Raw genomic sequence first — 26,467 nt, 5'->3', positions numbered from 1 at the left:
GCCGAAGCCAAGCGAAGTACTTATGGACACCCGCCCGGCAGCTCCTCTTCCTTCTCCCAGTCACGTTCTGCGTGCGTCTGCGTCTCTGCCAGCCTTCAGATTGAACGTTTCCCTTGGGTCAGATCTTTCTAGGGGCACGCATCGACCGTCTATGAACCCAGGCACCGGCAGCAGCTCCTCCCCCGCAGATCTTCAACAACACATCTACAATTCCCTGCTGGAATCGCGCACAGCAGATGTCGCTCTCCATGTCAAGGGAACATGGCAAGCCGTCTACAAGCTCCACAGAGTCGTTCTTATCCAGGCAGTAAGTGCTATCGACGGTACCGCGGTCGTCCTGTACGTGCTCATGCACCAGTTAGGGATTCTTTAACTCGCTCTTCACTGCCGGATTTCTCGAGTCATCGCCTAGTCTATCAGGTAGCCCGTCAGGACAACAGGACGTTAACATCGTCTTTGACGATTGCAACATTACACGTGCAGGCACGTCCGTCATCCACAGCTTATTACCACATCCCCTGACATCACATGCTCTCCAGCTTTCGAGTACGTTGTCGAGGCTTGGCATGGTGCTGTCTGACATAATTTATGTTGCAGAGTGTGCATCGCGCGTTTGTATGGCGGTGGGCCACCACTGCACGTCTGTCCTTCCCTGATCCCGACCCAGAATCAACCACTCACGCCGTCATTCTCCTCTCCTTCATCGTCTTCAGAACTCCCAAAGGGCCATCATCCAGCGACACCCCGATTTCTCCTCTCCTTGCTTGCGACCGCGGTCTACCTGAGCATTCCTACCATTGCATCTCATGCGCTCAGCTGCATTCTGAACACTGTCGGACCATATACAATTCTGCCTTATCTCCGGTTTGCTACGGGTGTACCAATAGAAGCATCGGACGACGACGAGCCCGAGGCCGCAGTTGGCCTGGAAAGGATCGCTGTCCTGACCAGCCCCGGCAGCAGCTCCGTCTCCACACTAACTTCTCACGATACCAGTAAAGCTGAGCCACGAGACTTACTCACTGACAAGTTCCACGGGCTGGCTGTACAGAAAGAAGATCCTGGTGAATCTGATACCCGGTCTGACGGTGAGGGTGAGGATCGGCCACGATATACTCCTTGCTTTGATTATGGGGCTGTGTCGAATAAGATAGGCGAAGCAGCTGTTTGTTGGCTGGCAAGATGGGGTCCGGATATGTTCGTATACGAAGAGAAGGCACTATCGGGGCGAGACTTCCCTCTCTCACCACCCGCTGTTGCGCCTTCTACCAGGAAAAGAGCAGAGACGCTACCTTCCCGACCGTCAGAAGAAGCCGCAGTTCATGTCCCCCCTCGCCTGCCAACAATATGGGCCAGAGGTGGGTTAACATCCAAGTGGATACGGGAGTTGATATCTTCGGATAGCTTATTCGTCAAAGCGGAACGCGAGAGATATGACTTGGCGCGAGCCGTAGTCGAACTTAGGAGGAAACAGGGCATTGATGAGGATGAGGAAAAAGACTGGGAAACAATGTTTTCCGAAGGAATCTACTATGCTAACATGGTACTTGAGATCCTTTTATCTCCCCTAGACCAGAATGCTGACATCGTGCTCGCTTTATAGCTGGTTGAGGATATCATCGCGATATCACAGGATATTTCTCCTTCAACCGGACGACCATTCGTACCGACGCCGGTATTACAAGCTGCACATTGGAACCAGTCTCTATTGCGTTGTCACATTACAACATCGTCTACCAACACATCCTTGCCTTCGCCCAGCCCGCCAATGCGTGACAAGGAACTTGGACTATGCCTAACTACGGCCCAGATTCTCTCGCGCCTCTCACCATCAGAGCAACAAGCTGTCCCTGACGACGAGAAGGAAAAGGTCTACCATCCTGTTCCCCAGGACTCGTCCATGAGACTGGGAGACAGCAGTGGATTGGACGGTGCATCCATGGACCAACTATTTGAACACACCACGTCATTGTCCGATAGCAAGTCAACTCCAACTTCGGAGGCGAATTTCTTTGGTCTCAAAACAGAGCGCAAGACAGCATTGGAGTGTATTGCCACTGACTCGACCGGCAAAACTCGTTGGTCTCAATACCCCCCGTGCCGTTTTGCGGTTGAATTTTGGGACATCGACGCTCTCAAGGAGAAATCTCGGCTCCACTCACACACGATCTGGTACGCTGGCAATCTCTTCAATGTTTATGTCCAGGTGGTGCGTAAGAAAGGCGCACAACTTGGAATATACCTTCATCGTCAGTCGAGTGTGGATCCTATCCCTGGCGCATCTTCTCCCGTGCAATGTGTACGGGAACGCAACCACAACAGGGTCCCATCCCTTCCACACCATATCCCCACATCGGTGTCTTCACCGACGGTTCATTACTCCCCATCAATACATCCCCGTTCCGGAAGCATAACGCCCAACTCAGCACCCTCAGCTTCACACGGGTCTGACAAGGCGCATCAATCCTTTGGCAATGCGATTCCTGCGACAGCACCACCTATAGCTCCTGTCCAGCCGTACAGAGATCCTAGACCATCCGTAGCTGCTTACTTCGCTGTCTCGTGCATGAGTTCTACGGGCTCTTCGATCACCCGTTTCACCAGCGTCCCTGACGTGTTTTCCGTAAGCCAGAGTTGGGGGTGGAAGTCAAGTTCGCTACGGAGTGATGATATAGGCGACGGGGGTGAGGATGACCAACCGAAACGGTCTGGCCCCACACCAAAGGAGGTAAGCTTACGAGCTACCGTCCTTCTTGGCGTTGTTTAGAGGTGTACATATGAAGTACTGGCAAATATCTGGATATATTTTCGATGTACTAGGATGTACATTCCCTCTTGATTTTACTCAGGTTCATTGTACTTACCCTACTTAGTACATACTTGTCTGCATTCTTACCGGAAACAGGTTCGGTTTGACATGTCCCTCAGGGATGTTTTGCGAGACCATCAGATCTTGGCTTCAAGGCATGTTTGGTGTTCCAGGCCTCGGTCCCAACGTGCCATTTTTAGGGACACGACGCTAATACTTACTGATCCACCTGCCACCCTACAAAAGTGTGGCCCAAATGTCGGTTTTCGCGCCCCAGATGCCAATGTCGGTCAACAAAGGCAAGCACGTAGAGCCGTTGCCAGCGTCGCTCCTGCTACCCACAATGTCGAATCCGTCGGTGGGGAGCGCCAACCCGTCTGCTTCGCTTCCCGCATTGTGGGGCTATATCCTCCCGGCGCTCAACCACATAGCCCGTTCCCCCACCAATGACTTCGAAAAGGCGCCCGGTATTGACATTTCGTATCGCATGGGTATCCACACCGCGACTTACGACTACTTCACTACACTGCGGGATGGCACCCCTGGCACCTACCCAACAGCAACCGTGACCGCCAGCGGCAGGGAAAAGCAGATGGTGAGGGGAGCGGACCTGTACATGCACTTGGACCAGTTTTTCGCAGATCTCGTGCGCGAACTGCACCTTGGTGCACCGGAGGATGATACGACGTTGATTCAGTATCTCGTTCCATGTTTCAAGCGCTACACTGTTAGCGCACATTCTATCAACCGTCTTCTCAACTACGTGAACAGGCACTACGTGAAACGAGCTGTGGACGAAGACAAAGGATGGCTAACGCTTGGTGATATGCTCGACACAGTCGCCAAGTCAATTCAGGACGGGGGTGGTGTTACGCGAGAGGAAATTTTGAAAAAACTCAAGAGGAAGCGTATGCAGGAAATCAAGAAGTGGGGATATCAGGATGGCGGATCGCCCGAGCAACTTGCACTGGCGGAGTTATGTGCCGAGGCAGCAAGTCCCTTGGACCGCGTCGTCACGATAGAAGCGTTGGCATTGCGACGGTTCCGAACTGAGTTCGTCGAGCCCTTGTTGGCTGCCCCAAAAACGAAGAGGAGGAAGAGAGCAGGAGCGCCGTCCGTCACCAAACCCAAGATGGGCCGTCCCGAAGGTCGGCTAGTTCGTGCTGTACAAAAAGTTTTGGAAGTGCAAGGGGTGGATCAAGTGACACGGCGAGGTCTGGCCTCAGATCTTGACGAGATGTTACTCGCTGTGGGAGCGCACAACACCCATTCGCTGCGAAAGAAACTGAAAACTCTGGCAAGAGATCTTCCTTCATGATGGCCCAGTTAAACATCACCGCTATCATTCCTGTTTTAGTGCACATTGACTCGCAGCAGACATATCATTACAAAAGTTAGCTATGGATTGGACCTCTGCACATCGGAACTGGCTCCGGGATGATGGATATTTAGGAGAGTATCCATGTCCATGCCCTGCCCCCCAAATATGGCCGAGTCTAGATTGGAAAAGTCTATTGACGATAAGTCGAAGTCCGTTTGCATGTGTTCCGCTCCAGAGCCATGCTGCGACTGGTTGGTGAAGCTTGCCAGAAGCGATCCAGGAGAGTCACTTCCATGCGCTGCCTGTTGGCCGCCGTCGTTCATTTGGCCACTGGAGCCTCTCTGAATAGTTTCAAACAAGTTTGATCCATGATTACTGCTTTCGGCGGTTAAGGCATCGAGGATTCCCATGCCCACGGCATTGCTTGATCTCGCATCCTTAGGATGCACGTCACCTCCAGCTTCGGTGGTGGTGGGTGTGAACAGACCATCCATACCCGTCTGTCCGTCTCCCGAGCTCGATTCTGGACCGTCTCCAAATAAATCTGTCATGCTTGGCATATTCATGTCGATACCCTCCAAGTCGAGTTCGATTGGCTTGTCAGCGGAGCTACCCAGGGAAGCATTAATTCTTGACATCATGGTGGGAGGACTGTCATCCACGGTTAAGTCGATATCCACGTGCTGCGACGCACCGGCTGCGGTAGCGGAGGCAAATGCAGCCATCAAGTCGATGTCGCTGGTACCGGTTGGCCGTGCTGACTTAGGTGCGAGTGATACTGGAGAAGCGAGAAGACCCTTGGAATAAAGAGCAGCTTCTTCGGCTGACATGTGCATGGACGACGATGACAAGTCCAATTTGAGGGGAAAGGGTTGTCTGTGAAGTGAAGACAAGGAGATTGCGGATTGGCGGCGGGAAGGGGTAGGGCCCTGAGCGGGTCCGTGTATAGGTGTGGGAGGGGGCTGCATGGTAGTATCCGCTGTGATTGAGCCCGTGTCAGGCGGCGGCGCCTGGGCTGCTATAGCAGCGATTTCCGCCTGTCTGGTGCGATACTCCTCACGGGCCAAGTCTCGTTTCAGGACAGATATGGCGTGCAGCTATCGGAAGCGCGGCTCTGAGATGGTGCGATGAGGCAGGATGGACGAGATTGTTACGCACCACACGTATTTCGATAGCATCGCACAGTTGATCGTACTTTTGTAGTTCGTGACCAAGGGAAGCTGCTAAATCGCGGGGCGGGTGCGGTGCATATTTGCGCAAACCACTATTTCACAAGAGAGCTGAGTGGTAGTGCGATACAAGTAAAGAGCTCACAGTCTGTGCGAATCAGCGTGGAAGGCGTATATCTGGCCTGTCTTAAAGACGGCGTTCTGTGGTCGCACATTAGAATGTCTTCACTGGTGAATCAAGACAAGATCTACCTTGAGAACGGTCGTGAGTGCGTCGATCTCGGGTACCAGAATTCCAGGCGGGTCACTCGTCGCAGACGACATGATTCCACGAGGAGCACATTCCCAGAAAGGAAGTGCCAAATCGTCACCGACATGGATCCAAGCAGTGGTACTGTTCGCCGGAGAGCTCCAGCCGACCTCAACGCAGATCATGTCGGCGGGTGGTCAGGACGAAGCACCTACGCCCAGTTTGCCAGATGGACGTGTGCCGTCGCCGTCTCCGTGGCATGCAGTGGTGAGCAGACCCCCCATTGCAGCACAGAGACAATCACACTCTTCTGATAGACATGCCTTCAGCGGCGACTCCGTCACATAACCTCCGTCCAGGTCGTCAACCTGACGCCTTTTCCAATCAGGGATGCGTTTGCTACTGCTCTGTCACAGCCCGCAGCCCACTCTCAGTTCACACCACTTGGAAACTTCTCCGATGACCTCGACTTGACGCTCCTTCGCAAACGACCCCGTCGAATATCGTCCGCTTCAGGTAGTACATTAAAGAACTTGATAGTTGACGACGCTACTGGTTCCCCGGACGAAGCCAGAGGCAATCTCGAAGGAAGGAGCCGCCGCAAAGGCCCTGCACGTCTCAGTGGAAACGGAGCTTTGGCTTCCGTCTCCGCAAGCGTGCCGACCCATCCAACCGCTACTTTTTCCTTCGACAATTCCCAGCGTATGCTGGAGAGAGTTATCAAGTCGCGACTCGTAGAAACATTCATCACAGTCACCGTCCCGGAAACTGCAGCCCCTCCTTCGTCCATGTCAAGTAAGGCTAGTCCCAACCCAAGGCTTCGCGCCGAGAGTGGTCCACCTGCAGGCTCAGCTATTTCCTTGTCATCATCCAGCAATACGCGTGCTCCTCCTTTGCCTAAGGCGCCGCGGGCCTCTCGTTCAGCGAGTATTGGCGCAGTTAAAACACTTGCAACGCGTGCTAATACCGCGACGGCTACGCGGCCGACTGCTGCCCCGACCCGTAAAGCTCATGCTCCATCTAAGCCCACTACGGCGTCATCGTCATTCAAGACACACAAGCCTTCATCTTCTTTCCCTTCGCAGAAGGGTAACAGCCAACCACCGCCACCCGCCACTCCAGAAGTCAGAACGAGACAAGTACCCAACTACATATCTCCTATTCATCTCCCTTCGACCAACCCGATCTTTGCAGTTGATTCCGGTTCAAACGAGTTTACTCAGGGTACTGATCTGAGTTCAGACACCGTCAGGATTGAACTTTGGGCAAAGACAGAGGAAAGAAGCTTGTCATTAAACTCCAAAGGAAAGCAGAAGGAAATCAGTAGCCAAAATGACGTCTCTTCACAGGGGTCGGAGTGGAAGCTTCTTGACGAATGGAACGTAGTATTGTCAGACATGGTACCACTCCCGCCCGAGGTAAGATTCGGCGACCGTGCTTAACTTCAAGTCTATTCACTTCTTCTATTTTTCCAAGCTCGAAAATCGCCAGTCCTACCTGCCTTCGAACTCGCTTGTCATAACCTTTTCTCCCTCCGGACAGAGTTTTTATGTGCCCGTCTCACAACCCCGGCATCAGGGTCCTTCCCGCTCCCGATCTGTATCTCCATCTGGTTACAACACTGACCCGGAAGCCGAGATTCGCAGATTCGACCACGCCGCTTCGTCGACCCCCATTGAGACCACGCACGCTTCCGATAGTTACTCGCAATTAAGCTTGTCGCGCAGAGCTCGTAGGTCCACTGCAAGGACTGCCAGCTTTCAGGAACTCTTTCAGTGTGTTACCGTTCTGTTTCCAATCAAAGAGCCGGCAAGTTAAAAAGTATGACAGACTCGCGACTCTGCAGTCTTGCATTCGAGACACCGAGCAGTCGCTTCGTGCTGTTGTGAAGGGGACTGATAAACTATTGGAAAATAGCGATGTCATGGTTCTGGTATGTTGACCTTGACGTACCTGGCACACTGAACTGACCCATGAACGTCATGTCGCGGGTCCGCCCCTCCAGAGGCGGGAAGTTTGTGAGCGCGAGGTGCGCATTCAGGACCGACAAGCCGAGGTCCGTACCGTTATCGAGCACATGAGTTCCTGTAAGCTTTTGACCCGTTACGCTTTACGTGTCTCACGTGTCTTTTCGTACGCAGTGCGTGGCGACATTGTTACGCGCCGTGAACAAATACAGGCCCGTAGAGAGAGCCTCGAAAGAGCCAGGGCTGTACATGCTGAAAGTGCTATTTTACTTTCAATTCAAGCTGAGAGAGTTGCTGAGCAAAGGTGAGTTTCAACGTGCGGACACTGACACGTCTGTAACGCTCCTTGGTTGTTTTAGAAGTGCTGTTGTGGCCACGCGCAATCGTATACCACCTACCCGGACATCGTTGATTTCGGTATTGGCCTCCATATACCCGATCGAGCTTGACTCTCCCTCCGACTTGCTGTACACAATTCTCGGCGTTCCTTTGCCCATTCCTCTGAATGGAAATGAGCCAGCGCCTCCGCTTTCGCTCCCGTCTCACAAGGAAGTGACGGAAGATGCGGTCGCCACGGCCTTGGGTTACGCCGCACACCTAGTCCAGCTGCTTGCTGTGTACATGGGAAAAGGACTGGTGTATCCCGTCACCTATGTTGGAAGCAGGAGTCTAATCAAAGATAATATCTCCGCTATGGTTGGTCCACGAATGTTGGTAATGTCGTGTATTGGGTCCCCACACAAACACTGATTGTCTGCTCAAGGTTCCCTCTTTTCTCCAAAGGGGTTGATACTTACAGATTTGAATATGGTGTATTTCTATTGAACAAAGACATTGAGATGGTAAGCCATACTCTGTGGCTGAGTTCTAGTTCTTAACTTGCTTTGAAGCTTATGGCAGAGCGAGATTTACGAGCCCTTGATATGCGACATACCTTACCTAATTTGAAGAACTTACTCCTTACACTTACTGACGGAGAATGTGCAAACCTCCGGTTAGTGTTCGTTCGGTGCTTTTTAGAGTCGGCTCGGTTTACGGTGCTATTCACTAGATACTCGCAGATACCAGATTCCCCGGCTACTTCGGGATTGGCTACGCCTCCTGGGTCGCCGTCGTCTGTTCCTACTCATCCGTCTTCCGATACGCCCAAGGCGGGCCGGAGTCCGCACTCTGTCAATTCAGAGCTGCCTCCGGAGGTCGACTCGCCTCCCCGGAGTGGCAGAGGAATGGGGACCACCACACCTACCGAGGGTACCACGCACTCACGGTACTCGAAGCTTACGCTTGGTTTTCCGCCTCTAACGGGCTTCTTACGTCCCCGAAACCCGGCTTCTATTTTGCGCTCTTCTCCCAGGTCTGCATGTGAACAGACCGAAGAAGGACCACGGTCGTCTGCTGTGTGGAGTACAGCAAGTTCGTCGGGTCCTGAGGAATCAGTCAGGCAGACTGGAAGTGAAGATGACGACGATCGGCGGACGATCAAGGGTGTACGTGTTCACCATACAGAGCAGACAGATGAGGGTAAAGTGATGAATGGACGTGTGCCTTCTGAGCCATCTACGGAAGAGAAGCTCACTGACGGATCGTCGTTGACTACGCCATCTACTGTCGTTCATGTATATGAGAGCGGTTGCTAGTGAACGCTTGTCTGTGAACCCCGACGATTGCCATAGCCGATGCGACGTCAAAAAAATGATATCCGTGGCAATAATAGACGTCCGGTCGAATCGAACTCAAGGGCTGGAGTCAATTCATTTTGCGGCATGTTGTAATGATGGCTGCTCCGTAAAAACACAAAACAAGCGATAATGCATAAAATCCCACAGCAAACATGAAAGGTCGTCCGAACACCGAGTATACTGATACATGCATCAAATAAACGGATACAAAGCAGGGATCGGGGACGGGGAATAGAAAAAAAGAACACTATTAGGACGATCGGCGTTTACGCAAAAAAAAAAAGAAGTCAAAAAATAGGCGGACTTTGAAAAATAAGGCCAAGTCCGGGCTTTTTGACACCCCCCCACGCGCTACCGAAGTGCCTTAAATTCGCTGGTCCTAACAACACAAGCCTATCAGCGTCCTCCCTCGCATTGCGCTCTGAAAAAATCTGGACACTTCCCAACAGGTATTTCAGAGCCATCTAACACGACGTCAGACGCTCATTTACCTCGTATCGTGCCCGCAGCAGCCCATACACCCCCATTGTACCATCACCAATATACTAGACGGGCTTAAATTGGCTTGCAGGTAAGACACCCTTGGCACATATATCCCGGTCTCTGCAATTTTTGATCTCTCGCGTCGATTCAATGCAGGATTGCCATTGTGTGACTACCCTTACCGTTTTCTAATCTTCTTTCGCTTCGTCACATACCTTTTCCCTCTTTTCAAACGTTTGGAAGAAAAGTTGTCGGCCTGCGCTACTCGAGATGAATGCTGCAGAAAACATTAATGTTTCAGCCGATAATCGTACGTCCGATGGCAGAAAGCAGAGCCCTCCTGCTTTCCTCGACCTCGCAGACTCGGTACGTTCAACACCCTAATACAGCAACGCTTTTTCTTAAAAAATGTGACTGCGACGCGTGGCAGGCTGCGAGGTTGGGTACCAATATGCCCGACATCTCGGCGGTGAGTTTTTTGTGTTCAACCCTTCGCACAAGATTGTCCATCTCAACCTCGATACTTGTAAAAAGCGCGTGGAGCTAAAGAGATTGGAACATGAACGTCAGCGCGCATTGCAAAGGAAGATGTTCGAAGACCAGATGCGTGCGTTGGAGCACCAGCAAGCGCAGGAGCTCCTCAGTATCCCTTACGAGTCGATGACTTCTGCTCATTTGGCTGTCTCTGCCCCGACGACACCTCCCCGGGTAAACGCTATCTTGCAAGGAGATGGGCTCGCCAAGTCATCATTATCTCATTCTTCAGTCGATGCTGACGTCTTGTCGAGAGCCGTTGGCTCTGCTGTCGACAAGAGAAAGTCTGTCACCTATGCACCCTCCGTCGATCGTTCCCCCGAACTTGGGTCGGCTCATGTGCTCAACGGCCAGTACGCTCGCGGAGGGGCGAAGAGTATGCCGGCAAGTCGTCGCACGTCCACAAGCAGTCACGACGAGGAACTTGCTGAACATTTCAGAGGCATGGCCCTCTCCAGTGAAAGACCCGTTGGAGCTTCTCCAAGTCCGGGACCCGTGGCTCAGTCTATGTTGACGAGAGCACGTTTCAGCGAGGAGGACCACACTCGCACCAGCCAACAATATAACTTTGGCATGATGCTCGACGAACAGTTAGACCAGGAAATGCATAGTGAGCCATTCTTTTTTTTTCGTTTTTGTACTAGTTTCCTTACATTTCAAAGATGCGATGAGGAATTTACCAACGTCAGACGATGACAAATTTGCAGCTTATGCAAATAAGGTGAGCACTTCTAGTCTACATTCCCCACCGAGCCCATATATTAGGTTAGATATCGACGTCGTCTGCCGCTTTGGATCTTGCGCACCGGTCGCAGACTTCCCCACGTAATTCGTTTACCGGTCGCGACAAGCCGTCTGAGTGGCCGCAGTTCACTGGTAATCCCCGCGTCCCAGAAAGCCTCGCCTCACGTGCTGAACGGCGTACCGTCACAACGCCGACGGTTACACTTACATCATCTCCCCTAGACCTCAGTGCCAAGTTGTCTAGCATAGTTACCGGAGCAGTCGACACCACCAATCGGCCAACATCCTCAGATTACCCTCGGTGCGGCGCCCTCGTCTCGCAGGAGTTCTCCTGCAGGGGCTCTGGAGAGCTTTTCGACGAGATCAGTGCCCGCTACGCCTCTCTCTATTACGAATGGGAGCTCTCATATGCTTCAAGCCCCTGGGACTCCGCTCACTCCTGACACTCAGGGTATGAGTGGTCGCATTTCTGCTCAAGGCAGTCAGCACTTGGGTGGCGAGGTTAAAACTGATATTCAGCCTTCTTTGTCGCGTCTATCGTCGGGTCAATATGACGGATCCGCCTTGTCATTCGAGGTGCGAGGACAGCGCTCTCCTTATTCTTTCTCACTCAATACCATTGCAGCAGTACAGCGTTGATTCGGTGTATAATCTCAACAACCAGCTCGATGGTACCCGCTACAACACTTACGGTTTTGATTCCAGTACTCGAAGTGGCCACGGTGTGAACGGCGCTGCTAGTGGTCCGACCGCTCTCTATCATCACAACAGTTCGCGTTACGGGCCCGGCATGGGTCGCGGTGGCCCCGATGGTAAGATGAACGGACTCCATGGACCCAAGCACAAGCGAGGTGATATGGATCGTAAGTTTTTCCTGTATTCTTGCTGTGGCGTGGCTGAGTGTCTTCTGTAGTTAACCGTTTCGCTGGGACTCGTCTGGAGGACCTACAAGGAGAGATTCTCGCCCTTTGCAAGGATCAACATGGATGTCGTTACCTCCAGAAGAAACTGGAAGAGGGCATACCAGAACATCGAGACATGATATTTCGCGAAACGTTCGGTCACTTCGCTGATCTGATGACGGGTATGTCTCTTCGTTCCTCTGTCTTTTGCGGAGGCATTTACGTGTTGCTGCAAAGATCCGTTTGGCAACTACCTGTGTCAGAAATTGCTAGAGTACTCGACGGACGAGCAACGGAACTTGATTTGCGAGTCTGTCGCCCAGGATTTGGTCAATATCTCGCTGAACATGCACGGTACTCGTGCTGTACAAAAAATGATTGACTTCCTGTCAACTAGACGACAGGCAAGTCAGATTCTAGTGCCTTTTCACTTCAACACTTACGGCAAGAGTGTAGGCTGATCAAAGATACGATATACAGATTCACTCGATCATTGTTGCGCTTAGCCTTCACGTTGTTGTGCTAATCAAAGACCTCAACGGCAATCATGTCATACAAAAGTGCCTCAACAAGCTTGTTCCCGAGGACAATCAGGTACGGAGCTGTTAATCCCCTCGTAGTTTATCTGACGTTGTGAAAGTTTATTTACAATGCTGTTGCTGCAAATTGTGTGGAAGTTGCCACTCATCGTCATGGATGTTGTGTACTACAGCGGTGCATTGATCATGCTTCCGACCACCAGCGTATCCAGCTTGTCAATGAAATCACCTACAATGCTCTTACCCTGGTTCAAGATCCATATGGGAACTATGTGAGTCGTTATATTCGCCCTGCTGACTGCGACTGCTCACCAGCGCCTCAGGTCGTGCAATATATTTTGGATCTGAACGATAATCGCTTCAGTGATGCAGTCATCCGTCAGTTCACGGGGAATATTTGCGCGTTATCTGTACAGAAGTTTAGTTCAAACGTCATCGAGAAGGTTGGTCTTCATCTGGTACTTTCTTGTATTGCTCATCCATCACCTAGTGCATCCGGGTTGCTGAGCACAGCACCAGGAAGATTATTATCGAAGAACTCCTCAACCGGTCGCGTTTGGAGAAACTTCTGCGCGATTCGTACGGCAACTACTGCGTTCAAGTGAGGAGTGTGCGCTAGCCCGTCCGCTTTCGTTGAATTCTTTCTTCTAGACTGCCCTGGATTATGCGGACCCTGGTCAACGCGCGCTACTGGTCGAAGGCATTCGACCTGTATTGCCGTTGATTCGGAATACCCCTTATGGGAAACGGATTCAAAACAAGCTCCAACGCGAACATGTTGACAATTTCAACGGTGGATACCAGGGTCCCCAGGCGATAGTCAACATGAACCTCGGCAATCAAGCCGTTGGACTTGGACATGGTCATCTGGGTCCTGCTACACGTCACATTCCCCAAAATATGCCTATGGCGGACTTGTACGGCTCTCAACCTGGCCTTTACGGGATGCAAGGTCAAGGATCGTATGGTCATGGTCCATTGGCTCCCCAGATGCACGGTCTCGGAGCACGATCGATTGATGAATACGTTCTGCAAAGCCATTCTCCCCACAACTCCAGGTTGACTCCACCCCACACCCACGGTGGGGGGTACTCTGGCGTTTCCGGGTATGCTAGCGTGAGCGCGTTTGGCAACGTCGGCCTTACTGGGTCGTTAAATGATCCTTACCAGAACTACGGCTACGGCATGTGAAAGGGTGGTCCGCTGAGTTGCACACTGATTCAATTCGGTCGACGTTGTGGCTCTCACCATTCCCTATTTCTATGTATATTCTATGGCCCTTGCATTTTGACGACCGATACCTCATTCGCGTTGCATGGCTCGCTCAAGCTGGCGGTTTGTTTGGGAGGTACTTACGCCAAAAGGGATCGGCCGGCTTCGATCAATACCACCACCGCAATTGTACATTGATCCGGCATACAACCAATTTCCCTGCAGTACTATTTTGCTTGCTTTCTGAACACTTTACTTTCCCCACCGTTCCGTCGCATTTGTATAGCCTTAATCTTGGTCTCTCCATCATCTAAAGCAATGTTCTGTTTAATGGTTTAAACTGTCGCAGCACTACGTTTTTGTACTTATTGTGCAATTTTATGCCATGGTTGACTCGGAGCTAACGGAGCCTTGTATGTATGTTTCCGGACCTGAGTAGGCCTGGTAACCAGACGTTTTAGGATGCCTGTGGCTAACATCAGTTCTGAGGATCAAGCTTCAAGACGAAACCGTTTGTGGCGAAAGGTAGGTGAACAAAAAAAGACAAGCTCCATAGCCCACCGCGAGGGTCGAACTCGCAGCCTTCAGATCGCCTAGGTTTAAGAGTCTGACGCTCTATCCGATTGAGCTAGGCGGGCGACGTTAAAGCGCTCCATTGGAGCACAAAAGACAGCAGCTTGTCACTTAGTGCGACTGTGCTGCATCGTACACTTAAGTGGGCCACGTTCGAGGCTTGCCAAAGCAGGGTCAGGGACGTATGGAGGTGCGAGTTGCGAAATGACCGACAGATGCTACAGTATTTGCTGGGGTTAGGTATCTCATGGACCCCGTAACTACAGCTCCCGGTGTGTGTCGAGTTCAGCCACCAGTGCAGGAAATTTCGGCACTTCAGTGCTGTAGGGGTTTGTCTAATACTCTAGCACGACATCCTTGAGCTTGAGTGTCCGATAATCAGATCTGGAAGACAAGTTGCTGCGGGGAGTCAAAGTATGACGTATTACTAATCACTTTAGTCCATAAAACGTTGCCGAACCAGAGGGACGCAAGTCACCCGCTCAGTATTTTTTTTTGTTCCTCTCACTTACACTCCCTTTCAATTTTACAAAACTATTAAGCTGGCTGCTATGCGCTCCCTGTATCGCATCGCTGCCGGCCTCACCGCCGCAGCTCTTGCTGTCTCTGGCGTGCATGCCATCCAAAGAGTCTCAAGGGCTGGTAGATACCTCTATACTGCGGACGGAAACAGGTTTTACATTAAGGGCGTCGCGTATCAGCAGCAAGGTCCGTGAATCGTAGTGCATGTTCCGTCTTCGTTCGGGGTCGATGGGTTTTCAATAGGTGCTGTCGTGGCTGACACTAGCAATCCGTTCTTGGAGCCATCTACGTATATCGATTCTCTCGCCAACGGAACCGACTGCCAGCGCGACCTACCTTACCTCCAGCAACTTGGAGTCAATACTATTCGAGCCTACAGCGTCGATTCTAGTCTCAACCACGACACATGTATGCAACTATTTAGCAACGCAGGTATATACGCTATGTGAGTTCCTGTCTCTCGTACTTCCGCTATCCGACGAACATGAGCTTTTCAGCATCGATTTGTCACTGCCAGTCAATGGGTCTATTAACCGCGACTCCCCTGCATGGACTACGAATCTCTTGGATCTCTACCTCGAGACCGTGAACACCTTTTCGAAGTACGACAACGTGCTTGCCTACAATGTTGGTAACGAGGTTGTCACGGCGGCGAACGAAACCGGCGCAGCTACATTCGTCAAAGCCGCAGCTCGTGACGTCAAGGCTTACCTGTAAGCAGTGCAAACGTTCCTACTTTGGCCAACACGTTTTAATGCATCATGTCAGCAACTCCATCCAATCATCCGCTCTCGTTGGTTATGCAGCTATAGACGGAGATGCATCCTGGATCGTTCCTCTGGCTAATTACTTGTCCTGTGATCCGTCTGGTTCGAATTCAGGTGCTACAGCCATTGATCTTTATGGCTTGAACAACTAGTCAGTGTTAGTCGGTGCATTGGGTTGGTGCGACTCACTCTATATTCTAGCGAGTGGTGTGGCGACTCCACCTTCGAAGCTTCTTATGCGGGCACGGAGGGCAACTTCGCCGGTTACAACGTTCCGGCTTACTTCAGTGAATTCGGATGTATTACAGCAGGAACTCCACGTCCTTGGACCGAAGTCGGCGCCATTTTCAGTTCTGAGATGTCCCCCGAGTGGTCAGGTGGTATTGCATTTTCGTACTTCCCGGCAAGCAGTGTTCAAGGCCAGTTCGGCATGGTGAACATCTCGTCTGACGGCAGCACTGTTACCACTGGTCAAGACTTTGATAATCTCAAGGCACAATACACTCAGGCGTCCCCTCCGAACTCGCCGTCGGAAAGTTCCGCCGGTTCGACTAGCTACCCCTCATGCCCTCAACAGAATTCCACATTCGTAGCCTCGACTACCCTACCTCCAACACCCAACCTATCAGCATGCACGTGCTTAGAGAACAATCTCGGCTGTCAATTTACTCCTACGACATCCAATTATACTTCGATCCTGGGTTCCCTGTTGGATTACGCCTGCAGCCTACTCGGTCAGTCCGGAGGCTCCTGCAATGATATTTCTGCCAATGGCACGAGTGGTACATATGGCCTTGTCTCTGAGTGTGATCCCAGTACGTATTGTATCCATGCGAACAGGGATGCTCGTTGACGTTTATTTCTTTTAGCTGTCATGTTGTCATATGTTATGAGCGAGTACTACAGCGCCACTAGCAACAACCCTCAGTCGTGCAGCTTTGGTGGCAACGGTACCGTCAATTCGAACGCTAAATCCGCACCTACTTCGGCGGCATCTTCGTGCTTGGCGACGGCCACTGGCACCTTCGTGCCCACGTTGCCCAGCGGAGTGGCTTCAACGACCCCTACTGGAGCTGGATCTTCTAGCGGATCGGGATCCGGAAAATCGTCAGGCGGCGCTCCGATTGCCGCTTTCGATGCGAGGGTCTTCTTTGGCGTCGGCGTTCTTGTGGTGACGAGTATGGTCAGCGGTTTCATGACACTTGCGTAGTAGGGTATATAGTTTGAGGATGGACCTACTTCCTAATTTTTCTTTTTTATTCTCTTACTGGACTGTTTTTGTATTTGGCTACGTAGCAAGCGGAGTTTGATTTTTGAGGTCATTCCCCTGTGTGGGCGCCTGCTTGACAACTTTTTCCTTTTTCCTCCACTACGATGGCTGCCTCCCCCAGTGTTGTGGACGACATCCAAACCAGGGACAGGTGGGGCGCAGTAGACGACCAAGGTATCGACGATATGGGCCCTGTAAAACTCGACCATGATACTGTCATGGACGACCTGCCGACTGCCATCGCTGCGGAAGACCCCTCTGCTTTTGTGAACGGCAACGGCGAAGACATTTCCACCAGCACCCTCAAGCCCAGGGACGACGCTGCTCGCGACAGACCACCCAAGGTGCTTAACAATTCACTTGTTTTGCCGTTCCGTCTCTCCTGCGTCTCTGCCTTCGCTCGTCGTGGCGAGTCATCTGCTGTTGCTTGGCCACTCCTCGCTGCCTCATGGCTGGATGCTTGATGTTTACGTGGCGCCGGTGGTTCCTGTTGATTTGACTGTTACTAGGCTGGGTCGCCATGCACATGTCTATTAAGAGGTCTGGCTAGGCCCCTCTACACTTCCCGTCTCATGCAGGAGCCTTCTACTTCTACGGCCGGCCTTGTCTACCTTGTTCTTGTCTCCTGTCTTCCTGGTATTGAACTTCAGTTTGCGTCTTGCGCAGCCGAACAAAGTATACATCGGCGGTCTCCCGGAAAACACACGCCCGGAGGACCTTCGGAATGGGTTCGGGAAATTAGGGAAAATCGTTAATATCGAGTTGAAGTAGGTCACCGTACTTTTTTTTTTCTATCCTCAGCAGCGCACTTCTGAACTCTTCCCTTTTTCTCTTTACCTTTTCTTCAGGACTGGTTATGGCTTCGTGGTGAGTGTATTAAGTATCGACCCGTTGGTAGATGATATCGAACGTCCTTGTTAGGAATTTGACAATCGCCAATCAGCAGAAGAAAGTGTTGCGAAGTACCACGAGGGGTACTTCATGGGAAACAAGGTGCGAGTCGAGATAGCGCACGGTAAGGGACGTGGCACGAAGCGAACAGAAGATCCTGGTGCTTGCTTTAAATGTGGAGAAAATGGTCACTGGGCAAAGTGTGCACGCTCTAAGCACCATAGGTGCGAACTTACTCACGGGCGGTTTGACAGGGAATGTTCTCGCCAAACTACGCACTCGTAGGCTAAGCTGTGGGCATTCTCTTTGTGTTGTCGCTCATACCCATTTTTCTAGACGCAGTGGCGCAGCAACTGAATCGACTCTACTTGATCGCCTACATCCGCGGGACTACCCAACGGCACGTGACTATCCTGTTTACCGCGACGACCCTAGTCGGTATGTACCTCGAGAAAGTCGCTATTATGACACCCCTCCGCCACCTTCGCGGGATTACCGACGCCCTGCGAGCCCTCCAAGGGACCACCGTGACTATCCGATGCCACCTCCGCGGTCCTCGCGTGAATACGACGACTGCAGGACTAGGGGCCCGCCATCCTCGCGTTACGACCGATCCGGATACGACCGGGACTCATACTCGTCGATGAATCCACCCGCACCTAGGGACTATGATCGATACGAAAGAAGACTCGTAGATGACAGGTATGAGCCGCCTGGCGGCCGGCCCAGGACGCCTCCTGGCCCTCCTCCAAGTCGTCGGGATCACTACGATCGGCCTTCGCGGTACGCTACGACTGATGTGACCTGCACACACCAATAGTTAACATGTTTAGTAGCGGCTTTGAACCTCCGGAACGTGTAGAACGTGGTCGGCCAACTACCCCACCTCGTTCTGTCGATTATGCTCGCAGCCGCAGCTTGGAAACAGTCCGATATCGGTGGGTGGACGTCTAAACGACTTACTTTCCGCAAGTTGACGATGTCCCGTCAGCCGTCGCTCTCTCAGCCCTCGTTCCTCGAGGTATGAACCTGGTGGCTACTCCAACTCAAGCAACTACTCTGGAAATGGGTATGCGAGCGACAGGCACTCGGCATCCGTGCGGGATAGTGGAAGAACCAGGGACTACTATCATAACGGCCGAGACTCCGGCAACAGTTACAGGCCACTCTGAAAGTACTGGCTTCTGAAATTCTCTGGCAAGTGTGCTTTCCCTCGCCATAGCAGGTACCATAAATAGCTTGTTAGTCTTCTCTACGCCTCAGTTGAATATTTGTCTGCCACTGCTCAGATCCTCTTTGCCCTAGTGGTATGTTTTCGCTCGTCTACAGTTTGCACAATAATATTACTTCCATTATGGGTATGACCTCCAGAAGTACAAAGCGAAAAAAAATGAGTGAATTCAAGAGCGTTTACAGTAATGTACATTGAAGTGTTTCTCCCCCTTTATGTTGGACTGCAGGACGAAGTATGTACGACTACAAGTGACGCTGTAATTTGATAAACTAATGTATTGACATAAAATGTAACTTTAACTGAATCTAGCGACCTGAATCATGAAGGATACGTTGTCTGACTACCACTTCGTAGGTACCATTTCCCAGAGGCGCAGTGCCAACGCGTTCAAACTCTTGAACGGAAGTGGGGGGGACAAATCCACTGGGATGCTTGAACGTGCCATCTGGTTCGCGAACCTCGCAAGGTACTTTGCTCATCCGCGGACGGGTGCTCGCACACGCAGCATGCACAGAGTCCAAGTCAGACTCCCTCACACGCTCTGCGACGTTGGTCGTTTGCACAGCGCGGTCCTCTACCTCGTCCCGAGCGTGCTCCTTGGCGCGCGCAGCGTCGCTGGCACTGGCATGTCCGTTGCCTGGAACAACAAATCCACTTGGGTGACGTATAAGGTCATGCGTGCGGTCGTAATGCTCGACCGGGATCTTGGCCTTGAGCCGACGAGTGCTTGCCAGAATCTGATCGGAAAGCACCGAGTCAAAAAGTTGTTTCATGAGTGCAGCTTCCTCATGTTCGCGGGCTTTGATTGAACGCGTGGTTAGGCTTGATGGGTCGTCGTGCTGGGTAACGGATGCTGGATCCGCAGTCGTGTCCGTTCGAAGTTGGGAAGACGACGAAGTCTGGGATACTGAACTTGCTGAAGAGGACGACGGCAGATTAGAGTTTCCCTTGCGACCCAGTTTGTGCCTAATGTAGAAGTCTGGAACGGTGTGATCGTCGACTGCATAGGACTCAGACGGAGTAAGGGCACGTGGGGAGGAGTGGAACGCGCGGATGCGCCCGTTGTCAGACGAGAGTGCTGTGCGACAAGAGCCCCACTGGCCTGAAGAGGTCCAAACATGGATAAGAGTCCTTGAGTTCCACACTCGAAAACATCCAAGACGGAAGTTAGACATACCAACGTTGATGTTTCTAGCGCGCACGCCTTTCCAGAGTGAACTCATCGTATATCAGCAGATAGAGGACGGCTGCGTGTTGGGCACTGTGTTCCAGGCATGAGAACTTTATAGCCTCCCAAAAAGAGGGCACCTTCGGGTGGGAATAACAAAGTGGAGTCCCCCAAAATTAGTTTGTGGGGCCCTGTCGTCCATACACGGCTCGCATAAAGAGCTCAGCGCTGAGATGCAATTGTTCCTGTGGTGAACGTATCACTTAGGGAAGGGTTACCGGCATTATAACTACGCCCGCTGTCCGGGTAGTACAAGAAGGCCTTTGTACCGCTGTGTCGGAAGTCGCCGCGTAACTTAGTTTTCATAGCCACCAACTATGGTTGTAATTCTTAGTAAGAAGCGTCAAATGCAGACGCCTCACTTCGACTTGGCACAGTACTGTAGTGTCCCCCACCTGTCTCCACTCTTCTCTTATCAAGTTCCTGTTAAGGGGTTGCCCTCTGCACTAATAGGGTTTTCGAACGTCAGGGGCCGCCAAGCAAGGCAAGTTCTGACTGGCGCTGGTGGGATGTTGTCCCCATGTGGCCTTATCTCTAAGAACAAGCACGAAGCCGATTATGAAGCACCCACCCCTGCCATGCTGTGCTTACCAGCGATTGTGATGGCTGTTTCAACCAGCCCCACTGTCGCGGCATACGTGGGAACGACGTTCCTTAACCCTTAACCCTGAACCCTATCATACTTGCGGTTTACCCTCCCTCTTCAACGAAGTCCCTAAGCTTTCTCAGGCGTGACGATACTTCCTCTTTAAACAAAGCAATTTCGTTGCTGTTCTTGGCGATCGCCCGAATGGTCTCGTCCTTGAGGCGTGCTATCTTTGCTTGTTGCTCTCGATAGCTAAACAGACAGTGAGGAAGCCAGCTCAGTGGTGCAAGTAGATCGCTTACTCAAATTGTAACGCCTGTAACCGAGATTTCACGCCCATCCCGCTCGATAATGCCGCTGTGCGCGCGTGTGCCAGTTCCCTCTCCAGCCGAGCTGCCTCTGCATTGCTAACCATCGATTCTTGCTGGGCAGCCTATTTAACCAAATTATGGGCGTCAAGACGTACAGCAAGATTGCCCCACTCACATCGCGAAGCTCGTCTGCTTGCTCGTTCAAAACCACCACTTTTTTTTCTACCTCCCTCACTTCTTCGTGTATGTTTTCGCATTCCAAAGTCAACTGGTCGAGATCATTGTCCACTTTGATTCTTTCGCTCTCCACTTCGGCGCGCTCTGTCCGTTTCAGTTCCGCAACAGCATTTAACATAGGTTTGATAACTTTGCGTATATCTTCGCCAATCAACAATTGTGACACGTTTGTTGTTGCCAGATTGAGCTGGAGAGTGAGGTCGACACCTTCGAAGGGGGGCGATAGCGGTGGGAATAATCCAAGGGACGATAATAAATTTGTATACAGGTCCAGTGCCTCCTCTGCGGCTGCTCCGTGGTTCGTCATCTTCACTTCCAACGACATGACAGTTTTCTGAGTTTCGGATATCTTCTGTTTAAGCTCTACGAGGTTTCGCGATAACGTCTCGTGATCGCTGTTCATACGCGCCACCTCCTCGGGTGTGAGATTTTGAGCTTTCACAGTGTCAAGTAGTTTGTTGTGCTCGCTTTCGAGTTGTTCGAGGTTCGCGACTACGAAAAGGGTTAGTGAAAACACAAGGGGCAATGAAAAACCGTACTTCGCAGGTTCAATTCTTCTTTCTCGTGTGCGATGGTGTCGATCAGGTGCTTCTTCCTGCCCTCAAACCTCTGAAGAACGTCATGAAATTTAGCTCGATCGCTGACCAGGTAGCCATGGGTCTTCTGAAGTTTCTCCAGAGGTGCCTGGAAGAGTTTGTGAGGAAGTAGTATCAGGGAGCATCACTCTCCTTACCCCTGAAGTTTGCAGCTGAGCAAACTCCGCATGCAGTTGAGTAAGCTGTTCCTTTTGTTCTTCCAAATCATTCAGCACTCTCTCGTTCTTCTTTGCTGTCACAACGCATGAGAACGAGATTCAGGCAACGGAACCAGTTATTTCACCGTAGCGAGCTTCGAGTACTTTGTCCTGCTCTGTGAATACATCTGCGCCGTGGAAGAATGCGATATACGCTTCGGAAAAATATTCGAAAGCTAGTGCTTGGTGGTGCATAGGCTCGTGGAATTCTTCCGGTATTCTCTCTATATTTTGGAGTGTCGGGTCGTCACTTTCCAAGTACTGTAATCGTGCCTGGGACAACGCGTGGAGTTCATATGAGGGGTGTGAACAAGTAACAGACACGCCGCACCTTGCCTGTGTCCACCAGCCAATGTAGTACTGCAAGAAGTGCAGGCCACGAATGCATGCTTCCTGGTGCCGCCAGCCACTTATTGTCTATCTGTGAGACAAACGGATACCGAAGTGCCCTCAACGCCGGTTGAAACTCGTCCTCGAATCGTACTTTGGGTTCAAATGGATAACAGGGGTCGATGAGATTCACGAGGTGTTGAAACATGGCACGATAGTCCTTTCCAGTGATGCTCGTCAAGGTTTGCATTGAGATCTCGTAGCCCGTGGCGTGAAGCCAGGAGAAAATCTCTTGACGCATCTTTGATTGGTAGGCGCGTTCGCGTATGGGCCGGGGATCTTTCAGTGTTTGGCTCCCAGACGGAGCGGCTAGGACAGCGTTGCCTGTCCATATCGATCCACGCCGCGTAGAACTGTGTAATGGAGTCGGAGTACGCGATTGTGTGGATGAACGCGATGTCACACAGAATCAAAGACAGGCTGCTCACTTGTGAAGAGGTGTTCTTCCGTAATGTGGCTTTGAGGTGCTTTGTAAAAGTGGGTTGGCATTCTGGGATCTGTAGACAGAGTGTCGTGGATTCGAGCTTGGACCGGAACCCGCTGGAGGGAAGTATGGCGCGCGCAACGCTGGTCCAGACAGACTCATCCGTACTGACGACGGCGGCGCTTTCTTCACTGTAGATGGCATCGGAATGCCTGAACGAGCGTTCCCGTGGGTGTCCTGGACAGGTAGCATAGATAAAACACAGTTGTGTGCGGCGAACGCGTCGGTCGGTGAGGCATATCGATGACGGCGCGCTCACGTGACAAGCCAGGGAAGTCAAATGTGTATGCTACATGTATTGCAGATCTACCGATATTACCGAGAGATAAACTGCTTAATGGTATTCACGATCACACTCCGTAGTGGCGGCGTGGCTGTTAAATTAACCAAACCCTCAAAGCGTCCATACCTTGACCGTAGCGTCACGCCCACCTGATACGAGATACCTGTCCATGTATCGTAACCGCTCGACGGGCCGGGTGTGACCATTAGTGGTCAACGTTGAATGTTGCATCGTCGTGCGGTTATATATCTGCCATGAGGAAGTTACAGAGTGAAAAAAAAAAAACACTTCGTGGAACGGTGCCTACCTTGATGCCGTTTTCACCGGTGGCAGCAATAACCTTGCGCGAGTCGAACTGCAAGCAACTCACCCCATGATCATACTCGATCGTCTCAAACGTGCCACCAGTACGAACATCCCATATCTGTCAATGCCTTCAGCATCACCCTTTACATACTTCGCAATTTGGACACGTACCCGTATGGACTTGTCAAGACTACCACTGACAATATGGACTTCGTCAAATTGCAGGCAGGTCACGGGCCCGGTGTGACCTGTAAGTGTTCGGTGAGCTTGTCCGGTACGCACTGTTACAATCGATCATGTCATTCTATCCACGTGCGTCACAATTGGGCGGACGACTCACTGTCCCACATTCTTACCGCACCGTCGCCGCTGCCGCTTACGAGGGCGCACCCCCAGAACTGTACAGCGCCCACAAAATCTTCGTACATCTCCCAGCTACCATCCGCATGTGGCGGCGTGGGGACAGCGAAATTAGCCCCCGCTGCCGCCAATCCCGGAAAAAGTGGAGTGGAAGACAGGACACCAGCTGCACCAACTGAAGAGTGCGAAATCGCCCAAAGAATGTCCATTGTTAGAACACACTGTCCTGTGGTCAGATCCCACTGGCGCAGTGTCTTGTCCGATGCACCAGTAACCTATTTCAAATCAGTCACATTCCCCACACAGAGAGAAGCAAGGGAATGATGTACCAGACAGTCATCCTCGAAATACAAGGCAGTGACTGCCTTGCTATGTCCTTCTAGACGACGTAAACAGGGACCGTCATCGTCTGTACTCGCTTGACTCGAGTTACTGCACCGGATGCTATTGGGTTTTTCGACAAGTTCTCCGTCGTTGTCTCCGTCTTCTTCAGCCACATCACTCAAGGTCGCTTCTTCCCAGTCATCGTCGACAGCTCTAAGATTCCACAACCGAGCAGAGCCATCATCCGAACCGGTGAGACAGAGATTATCCTCGACCTGTATGCACTTCACTGTCCCACGATGCCCTCGTAGCCGACCTACCTCAGAGCCAGTCATCAGATCCCAAACGCGGGGTTGTGTGTCGTCTTGGGAAGAGCTGACGAGTACACCATATGGTTCTGAGAAATCGAGAGCAGTTACAGGCGAAATGTGGCTTTCGAGAGTCTTTGGAAAAAATGAACAGATTTTTAAAAATACATAAAAAAGGACGTCAGTTGCATACCATGAAAGCCACGGCCGGTGGCAGTTCATCGTGTTCAGAAGGCAGGAAGACAGGGCCTGTATAATACTTGATGAATACGGACGTTTACGACAAGCCAGATACTATACCTTTGCGACGGCGCGAGGGAGCGACGTGCGTAGTATGAACAGGCGTAGCTTTCTGTTGCTTCGACGATAGTTCCTCGAACTCCAAGCGTTCACGTACTCCTTGCACTGATTTAAAAGTAAGACGTGGGACAGGGAAGTGAGCTGAAAGGACACACGTTCATCATCAAGTTCCAATTCATCTTCTTGAGTCTTCAGAAGGTCACGTTCTAACTGGTGTCTTATTTCGTTCAGAGCCGTGATCTTGCTGTCTACTTCGGCGATTTCACTTGTGATCAGGCTCTGTTCGCGATATCAGCAAAGTGCAACTATCCATAGAGATTTACTAACCCGGCGAACATATATGTTTTCCTTGTCCCGGACGATCTCCTGCGCCTGTCGTGAGAGCTCGTCCTTTCCGAGCAGTTTTGTTGTGCTCAAGCTTTCCCGTGGCCTCCTCTTGGACTTCCTCTTCCCAGGACCAACCACTGGAGCACCATCTTCGCTAGTCGCACTCGGTGCTTCCCCCCCCTCGTCGGTAATACCCCTCGTGAACAATCCCCGCTTTAATCCGACGTTGCGTGTATCCACATTCCGCACCTGTCGTCTCCTTGTTCTATTACTGTCCGAGCTCGGAATCGTTGCATTAAATCCACGGAGAAGGCTCACGTCTGACGCAATGCCCTCTGGTTCGGGTACTTCAGCACCGAGGAGCTCTTCCTTTGCTTCGACGATCTGCAGGTCGCGTGAGGTGACGCGGCGGGCACCGAGAGTTAGACGCATCGGGGCGCGCCCGAGGGCAGCAAAGTCCACGCGAGAGCTTCCTTTCAGAACACCATTAATGCCCCCGCGCGAGCGGGAAGTGACTGTCGCCGCTGCATTCATCATCCGCGGTGTCATGATGACCGGAGCAACTAAGTCACGAGTTCAAAGAGGTAAGTCATGACCACACTGAATATAAACCAGCTCACGGTCAGAAAGAATGCGCGTGGAGTCGGCCTTCTTGTGTGCAAAGGGAGCGAGGAGGGTATTCGACATGAATGCTAGTTTAGACTGAGAGGCTGCAGAGGAGCTATGTCCGTCTGCCGTATAGACTGGTTCCTTCCTATCTTCAGCAGACTTGGACTTGGAGCCAGAAGCCATACGGTTGCATTACCACGACGGGATAACCAAGACCACGCTCATCACGTGCCACACTCACTCAAGTACTATTCAAACTCCGATGGGACAGGGGCATTCCCTTTTTGGGATGACCGGCCCGCCTAGATGCCGCATCTGAAGAGGAACTGCTCGAGACCTTTGATGGAAGACTAGAGTTGGCACTTTGATGCCATCGGACAGTACAAGAAACATCTGCCAAGAGTTACAGGCGACACGCCAAATGACCAGCATGCGCCACGGGGTATGCCTGCGAGTGTCCTACAATACTATCAAGTGCATAACTGGGCTACTGGCGATGGGTTGGTGGTGCTCTACGAGATCGTTCCTGTCTCCCCTGCCGATTCCCAACTCTTATGGCCAGGAATGGCACCAGGCAACGCTTGATCTGTCCTGGACCTGGTCATCTATCGTATTCCATTCAACAGCACCACGGACTGCCCCATGAAACTCTCCCGCCTACATACCTTTATCGGTTGCAGACGGCCACATTCATCACCTTGTACATAGCGTTGGTTTGACATATGTATATGACTGCCGCTGCGAAGAACCCCTTT

General features: G+C 51.7%; 10 protein-coding genes and 1 non-coding gene across 11 annotated transcripts; 6 read left to right on the top strand and 5 right to left on the bottom strand.

Annotated features, from left to right (window-relative positions):
- The first annotated feature begins 12 nt into the window (after positions 1 to 12).
- Positions 13 to 2,900, top strand: F5J12DRAFT_834044 (uncharacterized protein). The gene is made up of 5 exons (XM_051745833.1): positions 13 to 307; positions 363 to 483; positions 540 to 546; positions 598 to 1,543; positions 1,604 to 2,900. The coding sequence occupies exons 1-5, from the start codon at positions 23 to 25 to the stop codon at positions 2,765 to 2,767; spliced, it is 2,523 nt and encodes an 840-aa protein (XP_051599313.1). The 5' UTR covers positions 13 to 22; the 3' UTR covers positions 2,768 to 2,900.
- Positions 2,901 to 3,152: 252 nt separating this feature from the next.
- On the top strand, positions 3,153 to 4,127 carry F5J12DRAFT_893110 (uncharacterized protein; the record flags this gene model as incomplete). Its single annotated transcript, XM_051747627.1, has 1 exon — positions 3,153 to 4,127. One exon carries the CDS (start codon positions 3,153 to 3,155, stop codon positions 4,125 to 4,127), a length of 975 nt encoding a protein of 324 aa, XP_051599312.1.
- A 284-nt stretch (positions 4,128 to 4,411) lies between these two features.
- Positions 4,412 to 5,602, bottom strand: F5J12DRAFT_707065 (uncharacterized protein; the record flags this gene model as incomplete). The annotated part of the gene is made up of 4 exons (XM_051740581.1): positions 4,412 to 5,227; positions 5,289 to 5,394; positions 5,445 to 5,500; positions 5,552 to 5,602. Coding segments are annotated over 4 exons (1,029 nt in total), but the record flags the coding sequence as incomplete, so codon positions are not given.
- F5J12DRAFT_120946 (UV radiation resistance protein and autophagy-related subunit 14-domain-containing protein) lies at positions 5,552 to 9,221 on the top strand. The gene is made up of 10 exons (XM_051738029.1): positions 5,552 to 5,816; positions 5,879 to 6,967; positions 7,026 to 7,324; positions 7,380 to 7,482; positions 7,555 to 7,636; positions 7,691 to 7,820; positions 7,876 to 8,226; positions 8,280 to 8,358; positions 8,407 to 8,510; positions 8,568 to 9,221. Exons 1-10 carry the CDS (start codon positions 5,622 to 5,624, stop codon positions 9,151 to 9,153), a joined length of 3,018 nt encoding a protein of 1,005 aa, XP_051599310.1. The 5' UTR covers positions 5,552 to 5,621; the 3' UTR covers positions 9,154 to 9,221.
- Positions 9,222 to 9,558: 337 nt separating this feature from the next.
- Positions 9,559 to 14,063, top strand: F5J12DRAFT_834030 (ARM repeat-containing protein). Its single transcript, XM_051745832.1, has 16 exons — positions 9,559 to 9,644; positions 9,705 to 9,766; positions 9,835 to 10,044; positions 10,109 to 10,147; positions 10,213 to 10,822; positions 10,875 to 10,933; positions 10,983 to 11,153; positions 11,218 to 11,532; positions 11,582 to 11,819; positions 11,870 to 12,040; positions 12,096 to 12,262; positions 12,339 to 12,452; positions 12,499 to 12,669; positions 12,721 to 12,840; positions 12,888 to 12,998; positions 13,049 to 14,063. The coding sequence occupies exons 3-16, from the start codon at positions 9,949 to 9,951 to the stop codon at positions 13,586 to 13,588; spliced, it is 2,922 nt and encodes a 973-aa protein (XP_051599309.1). The 5' UTR covers positions 9,559 to 9,644; positions 9,705 to 9,766; positions 9,835 to 9,948; the 3' UTR covers positions 13,589 to 14,063.
- A 100-nt stretch (positions 14,064 to 14,163) lies between these two features.
- Positions 14,164 to 14,247, bottom strand: F5J12DRAFT_t118. Its single transcript has one exon. It is a non-coding gene; the product is annotated as a tRNA-Lys (tRNA).
- A 390-nt stretch (positions 14,248 to 14,637) lies between these two features.
- Positions 14,638 to 16,789, top strand: F5J12DRAFT_834024 (carbohydrate-binding module family 43 protein/Glycoside hydrolase family 72 protein). Its single transcript, XM_051745831.1, has 6 exons — positions 14,638 to 14,890; positions 14,948 to 15,149; positions 15,202 to 15,417; positions 15,473 to 15,622; positions 15,673 to 16,286; positions 16,341 to 16,789. Exons 1-6 carry the CDS (start codon positions 14,734 to 14,736, stop codon positions 16,679 to 16,681), a joined length of 1,680 nt encoding a protein of 559 aa, XP_051599308.1. The 5' UTR covers positions 14,638 to 14,733; the 3' UTR covers positions 16,682 to 16,789.
- A 34-nt stretch (positions 16,790 to 16,823) lies between these two features.
- Positions 16,824 to 19,025, top strand: F5J12DRAFT_834013 (uncharacterized protein). Its single transcript, XM_051745830.1, has 8 exons — positions 16,824 to 17,085; positions 17,408 to 17,508; positions 17,590 to 17,608; positions 17,663 to 17,832; positions 17,887 to 17,913; positions 17,969 to 18,415; positions 18,469 to 18,570; positions 18,624 to 19,025. Exons 1-8 carry the CDS (start codon positions 16,846 to 16,848, stop codon positions 18,802 to 18,804), a joined length of 1,287 nt encoding a protein of 428 aa, XP_051599307.1. The 5' UTR covers positions 16,824 to 16,845; the 3' UTR covers positions 18,805 to 19,025.
- Positions 19,026 to 20,276, bottom strand: F5J12DRAFT_834010 (uncharacterized protein). Its single transcript, XM_051745829.1, has 2 exons — positions 20,044 to 20,276; positions 19,026 to 19,968 (listed from the first exon to the last, which is right to left on the bottom strand). Exons 1-2 carry the CDS (start codon positions 20,087 to 20,089, stop codon positions 19,172 to 19,174), a joined length of 843 nt encoding a protein of 280 aa, XP_051599306.1. The 5' UTR covers positions 20,090 to 20,276; the 3' UTR covers positions 19,026 to 19,171.
- Positions 20,277 to 20,450: 174 nt separating this feature from the next.
- Positions 20,451 to 23,128, bottom strand: F5J12DRAFT_120704 (HEC/Ndc80p family-domain-containing protein). The gene is made up of 8 exons (XM_051738028.1): positions 22,840 to 23,128; positions 22,353 to 22,764; positions 22,108 to 22,294; positions 21,962 to 22,056; positions 21,768 to 21,912; positions 21,167 to 21,720; positions 20,983 to 21,113; positions 20,451 to 20,932 (listed from the first exon to the last, which is right to left on the bottom strand). Exons 1-8 carry the CDS (start codon positions 23,085 to 23,087, stop codon positions 20,785 to 20,787), a joined length of 1,920 nt encoding a protein of 639 aa, XP_051599305.1. The 5' UTR covers positions 23,088 to 23,128; the 3' UTR covers positions 20,451 to 20,784.
- A 44-nt stretch (positions 23,129 to 23,172) lies between these two features.
- F5J12DRAFT_833992 (WD40-repeat-containing domain protein) lies at positions 23,173 to 25,926 on the bottom strand. Its single transcript, XM_051745828.1, has 10 exons — positions 25,724 to 25,926; positions 25,104 to 25,666; positions 24,932 to 25,055; positions 24,777 to 24,881; positions 24,670 to 24,725; positions 24,174 to 24,611; positions 23,825 to 24,119; positions 23,656 to 23,765; positions 23,486 to 23,602; positions 23,173 to 23,427 (listed from the first exon to the last, which is right to left on the bottom strand). Exons 1-10 carry the CDS (start codon positions 25,893 to 25,895, stop codon positions 23,290 to 23,292), a joined length of 2,118 nt encoding a protein of 705 aa, XP_051599304.1. The 5' UTR covers positions 25,896 to 25,926; the 3' UTR covers positions 23,173 to 23,289.
- Between the last annotated feature and the right edge of the window lie 541 nt (positions 25,927 to 26,467).

Source organism: Pisolithus orientalis, assembly GCF_024613125.1.
Source record: "Pisolithus orientalis strain OTSU chromosome Unknown F5J12scaffold_16, whole genome shotgun sequence".
Lineage (NCBI taxonomy): Eukaryota > Fungi > Basidiomycota > Agaricomycetes > Boletales > Pisolithaceae > Pisolithus > Pisolithus orientalis.
The sequence above is the reverse complement of the archived record's forward strand: the minus strand, read 5'-3'. Positions and strand labels throughout refer to the sequence as shown.

What these genes read in the sequence shown, in the direction of transcription:
- F5J12DRAFT_834044 (XM_051745833.1), top strand. Translation starts at nt 23, where the DNA reads ATGGACACCCGCCCGGCAGCTCCTCTTCCTTCTCCCAGTCACGTTCTG. An exon ending in GAGTCGTTCTTATCCAGGCA is followed by an intron (nt 308 to 362) that starts GTAAGTGCTATC and finishes TGCACCAGTTAG; the next exon opens with GGATTCTTTAACTCGCTCTT. An exon ending in GAATCTACTATGCTAACATG is followed by an intron (nt 1,544 to 1,603) that starts GTACTTGAGATC and finishes CTCGCTTTATAG; the next exon opens with CTGGTTGAGGATATCATCGC.
- F5J12DRAFT_120946 (XM_051738029.1), top strand. Translation starts at nt 5,622, where the DNA reads ATGATTCCACGAGGAGCACATTCCCAGAAAGGAAGTGCCAAATCGTCA. An exon ending in AGCTTTCAGGAACTCTTTCA is followed by an intron (nt 7,325 to 7,379) that starts GTGTGTTACCGT and finishes AAAGTATGACAG; the next exon opens with ACTCGCGACTCTGCAGTCTT. An exon ending in GAGAGAGTTGCTGAGCAAAG is followed by an intron (nt 7,821 to 7,875) that starts GTGAGTTTCAAC and finishes TGGTTGTTTTAG; the next exon opens with AAGTGCTGTTGTGGCCACGC.
- F5J12DRAFT_834030 (XM_051745832.1), top strand. Translation starts at nt 9,949, where the DNA reads ATGAATGCTGCAGAAAACATTAATGTTTCAGCCGATAATCGTACGTCC. An exon ending in CAAGCGAGGTGATATGGATC is followed by an intron (nt 11,820 to 11,869) that starts GTAAGTTTTTCC and finishes TGTCTTCTGTAG; the next exon opens with TTAACCGTTTCGCTGGGACT. An exon ending in AAGATCCATATGGGAACTAT is followed by an intron (nt 12,670 to 12,720) that starts GTGAGTCGTTAT and finishes CCAGCGCCTCAG; the next exon opens with GTCGTGCAATATATTTTGGA.
- F5J12DRAFT_834024 (XM_051745831.1), top strand. Translation starts at nt 14,734, where the DNA reads ATGCGCTCCCTGTATCGCATCGCTGCCGGCCTCACCGCCGCAGCTCTT. An exon ending in CTTTATGGCTTGAACAACTA is followed by an intron (nt 15,623 to 15,672) that starts GTCAGTGTTAGT and finishes TCTATATTCTAG; the next exon opens with CGAGTGGTGTGGCGACTCCA. An exon ending in TGTCTCTGAGTGTGATCCCA is followed by an intron (nt 16,287 to 16,340) that starts GTACGTATTGTA and finishes TATTTCTTTTAG; the next exon opens with CTGTCATGTTGTCATATGTT.
- F5J12DRAFT_834013 (XM_051745830.1), top strand. Translation starts at nt 16,846, where the DNA reads ATGGCTGCCTCCCCCAGTGTTGTGGACGACATCCAAACCAGGGACAGG. An exon ending in GAAAATGGTCACTGGGCAAA is followed by an intron (nt 17,833 to 17,886) that starts GTGTGCACGCTC and finishes GCGGTTTGACAG; the next exon opens with GGAATGTTCTCGCCAAACTA. An exon ending in TCTCGCCAAACTACGCACTC is followed by an intron (nt 17,914 to 17,968) that starts GTAGGCTAAGCT and finishes CCATTTTTCTAG; the next exon opens with ACGCAGTGGCGCAGCAACTG.
- F5J12DRAFT_834010 (XM_051745829.1), bottom strand. Translation starts at nt 20,089, where the DNA reads ATGAGTTCACTCTGGAAAGGCGTGCGCGCTAGAAACATCAACGTTG. An exon ending in CGCTAGAAACATCAACGTTG is followed by an intron (nt 19,969 to 20,043) that starts GTATGTCTAACT and finishes GGACCTCTTCAG; the next exon opens with GCCAGTGGGGCTCTTGTCGC.
- F5J12DRAFT_120704 (XM_051738028.1), bottom strand. Translation starts at nt 23,087, where the DNA reads ATGCTACCTGTCCAGGACACCCACGGGAACGCTCGTTCAGGCATTCCG. An exon ending in AAGCAGACGAGCTTCGCGAT is followed by an intron (nt 21,114 to 21,166) that starts GTGAGTGGGGCA and finishes TTGGTTAAATAG; the next exon opens with GCTGCCCAGCAAGAATCGAT. An exon ending in TTACAGGCGTTACAATTTGA is followed by an intron (nt 20,933 to 20,982) that starts GTAAGCGATCTA and finishes CTGTCTGTTTAG; the next exon opens with CTATCGAGAGCAACAAGCAA.
- F5J12DRAFT_833992 (XM_051745828.1), bottom strand. Translation starts at nt 25,895, where the DNA reads ATGGCTTCTGGCTCCAAGTCCAAGTCTGCTGAAGATAGGAAGGAACCA. An exon ending in CACCGGCCGTGGCTTTCATG is followed by an intron (nt 24,612 to 24,669) that starts GTATGCAACTGA and finishes TTTTTTCCAAAG; the next exon opens with ACTCTCGAAAGCCACATTTC. An exon ending in GTCTTGACAAGTCCATACGG is followed by an intron (nt 23,603 to 23,655) that starts GTACGTGTCCAA and finishes AGGCATTGACAG; the next exon opens with ATATGGGATGTTCGTACTGG.